Genomic DNA, 9,347 nt, shown 5'->3' on the forward strand with positions numbered 1-9,347 from the left:
GTGAAAAATTCACTTTTTAAGTCGGGCCCATTTTTTTACAATAGATTTGTGCATTCGGGATCTGTTTCTAGCATTACTCTTTTATTATTATATGGCAGTACCACACTAGCAAGTTGTGTAATAGTTGTATCCCTATCACTTCCCACTTTTCATTTTTTTGCCCACTTAATTAAAAGTCTTAGATTGGTGGTTTTATACACGTAATCTTAATGAAAACACGTACGGGTTTATAAACTCAATGCCTAATTAATTATAATCATCCTATTAGCTATTTATTAATTTATAATCAAATTTTCACCATTTTCCGGAAGAGAATAATATAATAAAAAGTCCATTGGCATTCATCAACCACACGTACGTACATGATTTGGAACAAAAGGATAATAATAATGTATCATAATATTGGTTGTAATATTTGATTAAGTCAGCAAAAAGAAATCATAAGACATATTTTACTAATTGTATGAATCTAATTTTATAAATTCCAAGTTTATTTCATCAGCCCCACATGCAACATCGTGAATCAACGTTTGCAACCATGAGAACCATCACACAGAAGCACCACCCTTGTGGGAATAACCAAACCGTGAGTCTAAAGCCCTGTCGTGTGCCATTGCTTTGCACCACCTCTGCCAACCGAAGCCTATGTTCTACCAAACTCAAAACAATGCAAGAAAACCCCTTCTCAAGCCCTTGGTTCCAGCCACCCTAAAACAGAGTAGCATGGGTATGACTCACCTAGCCAACGAGAATCCGCTAGAAGTGGCTCAACCTCCTCTCACGACTTTGCCCAGACTCACCCTCTCGGTTCCACCCTCTCCCTCTCTAGGTTAACATAAAAAAATAACTTCCTCTCTCTCTCTCTCTCTCTCTGAGTGCTTTATCGCATGCTCACCACCTTCGACCTTGGCCCAGCCACCCTTTTGCCACCCTCTACCCCTTCCTTGCTGAGTTCTCCGTTGCACAACCCCTCTTTTTCTCAATGAACATTTATCATTTACAAATTTAAGAGTTGGCTTTTGCATTTTACGTAAAGCACATACATGCCTTTAGAGTTGTTAGAAAAAAGTCCTTAGTTACGTTTATACTCTTATTGTTAATCCATGGCAGAGATCATATTTTGGACTTACAAAGTTTATCCTCTGCCCTTAGTATTGGACCTGATTTTAATAGGCTTGGTTGTACCTTGTTGCAGAAACTATATTTTAAGTGGGTTTGAACTCACATGGACCTTGTTTATAGGCTAGGTTTGATTTTACTGTAATTAAGAAACTTTTATATTATTTTTAAGTTGGGCTAGATTGAAAAGAGAATTTTAGTACCGTGAATGCCTTAAATAGGCGGTGTTCATGAAGCCACTTTGTAGTTTAGTAGTAACGGGGCCAGAAGAATTGGAATGATAGAAATTGTTGTCATATATTGTATAGTTGTGACGCTTATTGTAGATGTGCTAGTTTATTTTGTATTAGTTTATAGTATGTATTAATTATGTTTCGGTGATTATCAATTTTGATTGGCGCTATAGTGAGGATATTCAGAAAAATTGAAGAGTTAAGTAAGCATGATTCATATACTAGACTTTGCATAAAAAGAAAATGAACTAAGGTTGATTTATGAAAATGTGCATGATATGTTTTGAAAAGAAATGTGAAAAACATTCTCAGTTACGCGTTCTTCATTACGCATGAAATCTATATAAAAGAGAAAATGTTTCTAAAATGACTAGTGTAGATATAAGCAATATTTTGACATGCTGTTTTCTGAAATGTGCAAAAGAGCGCATATGAAATCTGGAAATTTTGTACATGTTATATGAAGATGTTCCGAATATGTTTCTGACTATATGAAAATGATATGAATTTGTTCAACATTTTGTTTCATATGATATGCATCTGAAAAACTTTTGGCATGACTTTCTGATTTTGTTCTGATTCTGATTATGGTTCTGATATGCTGATTCTGATTCTGATTCTGTTATATGGTTGGCATCAACATCTCTGATATGAGTGCACCCACTTTGGGAACAAAGTGATTTTTCTGCATGTTCATTCATGTGTGCACACTCAGGACTCTGAGAATGAATAAATGAAAGTTTCATATACTGATACTGCCTGGTTTGACCACTGGGGATAGTACAACCCTACCACGAAAGTTAAACATGGTATATGATATGATATGGTGATATGATACAATACGATACGATACGATATAATAAGATGAAGATATTCAGTCATGTTATCCCAAGGGGTCTTTGAATCTGAACATTTGATTTTTGAATATGAACATGTGAAATGTCACTCTGATTTTCTGATAACACGTTTTGAGATTTGCATATTGAAACTAAAATTTTTTGTTTCTGCATTCTGAACTCTTTGAAAAGGCTCATGTTTACATACTAGTATATGTTTTCTGCTTATTGAGTTGCTGATAACTCACCCCTTATCTCCACAATATTTTCAAGTGTTTTGAATGTTTCAGCCGAAGTTCAAGAATGAAGAGCATAGGTAAGGCTATGTGAGCATAGAGGATTAAGTACAAAGAGAGTACTTTGGTTATTAGAGAATTTTATTCAGAAGTTTTGTTTTACTCTGTTGACTTGATATTTTGGAAGGTTGATATTTATTTTGTTATTTAATTAGTGGCGTTCATAGTTAATTATTTTGGGAGCAGTTGGTTTAAAATAATGAGATTTATGTGTAATTGAGAAGTTGAAGTTTACATCTGTACTATGAGATACGATATTAAGTGACAAGAAATAATTCTCCAACCCACCTGGGATCAGAGCGTTACAAATTACTAAATACAACATTGCAAAATATCACTTGGGGTGATTATATTACTATTATTTTCTTTTTTATTTAACACAAATTAAGAGAGGATGTTTCATAACATGTTTTTTTTTTCCTCTTTACTAATCATGTCATAATCCGGCCAGTCTCATTCTCCCTTTTGTTACGAGAAATGGATGACATACCAATTAAACTACAAATCAACTGATAAATAACTTTCATAATTTATAACACAAAATTATATTATATATATATATTGTGGCGCCCCCGACCCCCATGTATGGAAACTCAGGAATCGAGACGCCCGGATGATGACAACATGATCACGCATCCCAACGATAGTGCCAAGTGTGTGTACATGCAACAATGTATAATGAATAACGCAGCGGATAATTTAAGTAAGTCAACTAAGTACTAGAATTTTTAATACAAATTTATATAAATAAAACATTTAAAAAGAATTATATAGTTATCCCAAAATAAAATATAATACAAGGCCAGATACATGAACGAGTGATCCCATATCACTCCACGGGTGGAGCCGAATCCTTAGGCTCACTCTCAGTATTATCTGTATCAAAATCTGCGTTACCATAAAACGGTACCGCATGTAAGTATAATTCAAACAACTCTCGAGAATAAAAATGCATTAATGCAACCAACAATTATGTATGCATATGATGGAATATGCATTATGCCCAAAACATCATTTTTCCCAAAAACGAATATTTTCCAACGCACGCCAAAAATCTCATTTGGCCCAAAATATTTCCATAAAACATTTCTCGCCATTTTTCAGAAAATGGCCCAAAACAATAATCCACAATTTTTCCAAAAAATGGTTCACATAAAATCCTTTTATCCAACACGTTATTTTCTTAGAAAATAGCCCAATAATCCATTTTAACCGTATGCACCATGATCTCCCCTAGGGATCATCCGCACACCCTGGCTCCCATTGTCACATCACGGGTAACGACCGTGCAAGTGACTTCGTAACGAGCGATGCCTAGTTCCGCGCCCAGCTCGTTTGTGGCCAAGCATCCTCTAACCCCCACCAGCAGGGGGGCCACAGAGTCAGCATAAGAGCGTTACCATCCCGTTCGATCCCGTTGTAGCCCAGCGACAACCCAGGGGACGTCACTCAGAATATTCCGCTTCTGAGTGACCAAAAGAGCTCCACCGAGATAATTCCCCTTCTCGGCTTGGGGTCGTGATACATACGTACTCAAAACCATTTCTCACATAAAAACCCAGTTTTCAAATAAACACATGAACATGTATGCAATCATGCGAAAACCCAGTTTTCATTTACAAACATGATCATGCGTGCAAATATGCAATGTACATGAAACGACGCATTATTCAACAACCAACAATTCATAATATAATCCAGTCACACAAACAACTCTGTCCTCCAATCCATCCGACCCTTTTACTCCTCGGACTCAGTCCGACACAATCAACCAGATCCCAGTAAAATGAGTTAGTGTAAAAATATATTTAAATCACGAAAGTTCTTTGAAAAAATACTTACAGCGCTATAATATAATTTTCGAAAATCATGGAGGTGCTAGAAGTGGTGACACAGCAACGTAACAGTGCAAAATGCATTATGACCGTGGGTCTCAAAATGCAAGATTTCGAACGGGGACAAACGAAGACTTGAGATTGCTAGGAAATAGCTTAGGGATGTCGGTGAAGCTTGTGGTGGTGGTTGTCGGCCGTGGGTGGCGGCGTGGGAGGTGTTTGGAGGCCAAAATGATCAAATCGAAAAAGTGGATGGTGGAACTTCACCGATGGCGGATCGGAGCTGAGGATGTGTGAGTTAGGTTGCTGGTAGGTCAATGATGATGTGGTGAATAGATGGTGGTCGGAGGTGGTGCGACAGCGGTGCAAGGGCGCAAGGAATGTCGCGGCTTGAGGCCGCCCGCGGGGGTTAACGGTGGCGCAGGAGGAGCTGAAAACACAGGGGGGTGGTCGTCGGCTGGTGAGGAAGAGAATGGGAGGGGTGGTGTCAACCACGGTTGCGCACGACGGCAGGTTGGGGGAAAGAGACGCACGAAGAGAAAGGATAGGGAGGGAGGTCGCATGGGCTGGGAGAGATGTAGGGGAAAAAAGAAGGAAGAAAAAGAAAGAAGAAGAAAAAGAAAAAGAGGAGAAAAAGAAAAAGGGAAAAAGAAAAAGTGAGGGAAAGAAATGAGGTCCAATTCTCACATCTTGGGTCACAAAAATGATCTAACGAAAAAGATTTCAAAACAACAAGTTAAATAAAATAATTTAAACGTAGTGATTAAATGAAAATAAAATAATTAAATCTAACAATAAATTAATTTAAAATAAAGAGTAATTTAAATGCATAACAACAATTAATATATATAAAGTATATCAAAATAATTTTCACAAATTAAAAACTCATAAAAATAAATCTATTAAAAATCTAATAAACTTAAAACAAGAGAATCAATTTTAAAATTAATAAAAATAATCATTCAATTAAAAAATACGCTAAAATATGCGATGTTACATATATCCTCGAATGCACTAATTTATAATGGATTATATCAACATCATTGATCTCTATCATATATGGTATTTAAATATTATAAAGCCTGAAGGTTTTGAAAAGCTAACCAACTTACATGCAGTACTGCAAGAATAGCTAGGAAGAGAGTTTTATCTACAGTCTACGTACTAAACTAAAGGGTATAATATCATATATTAAATTTTGCTAATTTCTGGTGCACATTATAAAACCCATCTTAATTAGTTTCAACAAAGTGTATTTCTCCTATATAATATAGTTTTTGGGTAAGGACCAGATCAAATTATACACTGCATATATAATAGAAATTCCTAGACAAGGATATATGGTGATATCTAAATTTTTTTTTTCAAGTTCCAGAACTTCAATTGGAAAGAACAAACTTTAAAATTAAAAGAAAAAATCTTACGTACACTTCATATTTTAATGGTTTCATATATAATTCAATCAATTAAATATTAGCTACTAATTGATTTATGACATGCTAGCAAGTCATGTGATTGAGCAATAAACCTTAAGATGAATAAAAGAATCATTAGTTTTCATTAAACAAAGTAATTAAAGACTACAAAAGTATATATAATCCTGAAGATTTTAAACTTTATACCAACTGCAAACCACATATTCATGTGCTTGTGAGCTTAAATAGATTAGTAATTACATCCTATGACTTTTGAATTTTGAAATGAAAAATTCTATTTATCATTTTCATAATCATTATCATCTTATCATTCCTTATTAGGAATAAAATGATTGGAATAGAAGTAAAAGTTGAGAAATAGTCTTTCATTCATTTGATAACAATTAGGATGATGATTAATAGAATGATGACTAAGATTTTTCTTTTGAAATACCTCACCCAAATTCAGTCCCTTACCAATGAGAATAAGCCATTGACTTGACTTAATTTCATGCCATGATTTACTAAATATTTTTTAGGCAGATTAACATTAGGAGGCATCGGCCTAATACCCTAATGAGAACAACAACAATCCCTAATTGAAAGAAACATGACATTTTATTGACTTCTAATTAAGTGAAAACAATAAATAGATTTCTAATAATTCGACATATCAGGAAATGATCGATCGAAATGATCGTTAAAAGGTTTATAAATAAAATTTCTCCCATAATTTACACGTGACGATCTAATTAATATCCATGCAAGAATTTGGGAGATTCAAAACAATCTGATCAATTATTGTCCTTCTTAGGGGCCAAAGTTATGCTAGCTTCATCCTGTTTTTTGGACATTAAGATTTAGATACTTAATTTCATGCCTGATTCAGTGAAGTTTTAGCAAGTTAATTATATTAGGATGTAATGTCCTGATTCTCTAATGAGAACAACAACAATCCCTCATTGATCAAAAAAATTATACTTGTTAGACTTCTAATCAAGTAAGTGAAAACAATAAATAGATTTCTAACAATTCGACGTCATGACATATAAGGAAATGATCGATAAAAGGTTTATAAATAACATTTCTTCCATATACACGTGAAGATATTCTAATTAACTTGATCCATGCAAGAACACAGGAGATTCAAGACATTAATTGATTAATTTTTGTCCTTGCTTAGGGGCCAAAGTTATGTTTCATCCTGATTTTTGGACATTAAGATTTAGATGCTTGCATGTGTCAATTTTTTTTCTTGGGTGGGTATAGAGCTAGGTAGATGCTCTTCCAAATAAACCTAATTAACTATTTTAATCACTTTTAGTGCCCAGAAAATCTGGTGTCAATATTTAGAGAACCAAAGGATTCAAAAATAATTTGATTATTGAATGATGATTTCTAGGCCAAACTCATTTGATTGAGCTTAATTATTCTATCCATACTCATTACAGTATAGCTAGAGATTGTACTTGTTGTCTTAAACAAACAAAATTGGTTATGCTTAGATATTGAAACAAGTTGAGTTGAGTTGAGTTGTGAATAGTAATATCTAACTTTTTTTAAGTTGAGATGTATTTAACTTTTTAGATTGAAATGTATGAAGTAGATTGAGATGATTAGTTTAACTTTTTTTTTATTGAAAAAATAGTGAGTCATATCAATGATTGGTTTGAAATTAGTTAAGTTTGGTTCAACGGCCAAACACAACCTAAACAAAGTTAAAATGTTAGTCACTTGATCTATTGATATTCTACACTATCAAGTATCAACAACATTAAAGCCAATTTCACAAATAATAAACTAAATCATATATAAAATAATACTACTGATCTTTATTTTGAATTTATCCTCATATCCAGTTATAATGTGATACAGTTTTGAAAGAGAAAAAAAAAGCATATAATTGTGATTAAAACCCAAGTCAATTATATAGGATGATCAGTTTCTATCGGTATTATCCATTAGGGAAAAAATAATAATACTGTTTGCATTATTATTATTATTATTAATTAACCCTAAAACAATAGCCAAAAGCCCAAAACATCTTTCACTTTGTTTGTCTACGGCCTCTCGCTTGCACACAAATTAGAAACACAGAAACGGTCGCCGTTAAAGTTCATCCTGTCGAAGATCAGACAAAAAGCTCCAACACTGACAGACCTCAGTGGCACATTTTTCTTCATGCGAATCATGAAGGAGAAGAGAATCTGAGGGTAATAATATAAGCTGCGCGCAGTATTCACACATTCATAAAAAAACCAAACAAAAACCTTAAAAGTAAAAAGAATTAAATCAATCACATATGTACAATAATAAATCATAAAAAGTAAAATCAAGTTTCATTTCTGGCCTTATCCCAGGTTTTCTTCCGTTACAATGAATGATAATCCTAAGCAAACATAAGCATGAGGATATTTTCCTTTACACTTTTATTTTCTTTCTTCTGGAAAAAAGAGAAAAAAGATGAAGAACAGCCTCGGCCAGATACTCATATTGCAGTAGTACTGGTCATGTTTCCAGAAAGCCAGTCATCCTTAGAATCGAGTTCCGAACTTGACTTAAATCCCGGCCCTTGAGGGTCCGCCCGTTGCCGATGCAAACCGAGTACGCCATTTTTCCTGCGGCTCGACGCCCTGTGATGACGTGGGGCGGTACCATTTCCTCGCCATAGCCTTCCTCTTCAAGGTCATCGCTAACCGCGTGGCGGAATATGTTTCTATCGGGGACATTGACGGGGAGCGAGTAATTGCCCATTCTTTTCTCAGGCTTGCTGTTCTTGGACTTGATGTTCTGATGCCCCATTTCTTGGTTGTTTGAGCGAGTGTCGTTGTTGAGGCGACGTTGGTGGTCTTGTTCGGCAAAAATAACGTCGGATTCTTGGAGTTCTTCGAGGTCCGTGGCCATAGGGAGATAGAAGAGAAAACAAACGAAAATGAGAAAGAAAATGGGGGACGAAGGTGTTCATTTTATAGAGAGAATTAATCGAAGTCGTACTTTGTACACATTTTGGCTGTTTGTGACATTGTGTTGTGAGATGGCGTCAGCAGAAGACAGGAAGGCGTTGAGTGCGGTCCCAGCTTTCTTTCTCTGGAATTTATTAGGGTAATTCCATGTTTGAGTACTGTTTCCATCTAACTTTTCCTTATGGCTTATAGTCTTCTACGTAAGACAGCTCTTCTTCTTATGGTTCACGAATTGTGTTTTTATTTTTGTTTTTTTTATGATTGTTGCTTGTTTGGCTCATACATTGACTTGGCAAAATTGGCTCAACTTATAATTGAGTTGTGTATTATGATCTCTACACCGCAATATTATACCGAAAAAATGGGGATAATATCTCTATTCTAATTTTCTCTATATTGTTTGTTTAACGTAAGAGAAATTTTATGCATCAGTCAATATTTATTTTCATATTTCACACCTATATTTTCTTTTCGTAAAGTGTATGAGTGTTTTTCTTAAAGTGTAAAGATTTTTTCATTAACAATTGAAATGTTTTTTATAAGGTGTTGAGCGTGGGCCGATAATGAATAGTATCTAATGAGAATGATTTTTTTTTTTAAAATAAACGTATATGCATGCATGATTTTTATTGATCCTAAGTCATCTACTC

The 9,347-nt window shown here is 34.6% G+C and overlaps 1 protein-coding gene across 1 annotated transcript; it reads right to left on the bottom strand.

Moving 5' to 3' along the window:
* Positions 1 to 8,051: 8,051 nt before the first annotated feature.
* LOC121264314 lies at positions 8,052 to 9,023 on the bottom strand. The gene has a single exon (XM_041167440.1). The coding sequence runs from the start codon at positions 8,636 to 8,638 to the stop codon at positions 8,243 to 8,245; it is 396 nt and encodes a 131-aa protein (XP_041023374.1). The 5' UTR covers positions 8,639 to 9,023; the 3' UTR covers positions 8,052 to 8,242.
* Positions 9,024 to 9,347: the final 324 nt, after the last annotated feature.

This window comes from Juglans microcarpa x Juglans regia, chromosome 5D, assembly GCF_004785595.1.
Source record: "Juglans microcarpa x Juglans regia isolate MS1-56 chromosome 5D, Jm3101_v1.0, whole genome shotgun sequence".
Lineage (NCBI taxonomy): Eukaryota > Viridiplantae > Streptophyta > Magnoliopsida > Fagales > Juglandaceae > Juglans > Juglans microcarpa x Juglans regia.

Excerpts from the sequence above, each read along its gene's own strand:
- LOC121264314 (XM_041167440.1), bottom strand. The coding sequence starts at position 8,638 with ATGGCCACGGACCTCGAAGAACTCCAAGAATCCGACGTTATTTTTGCC.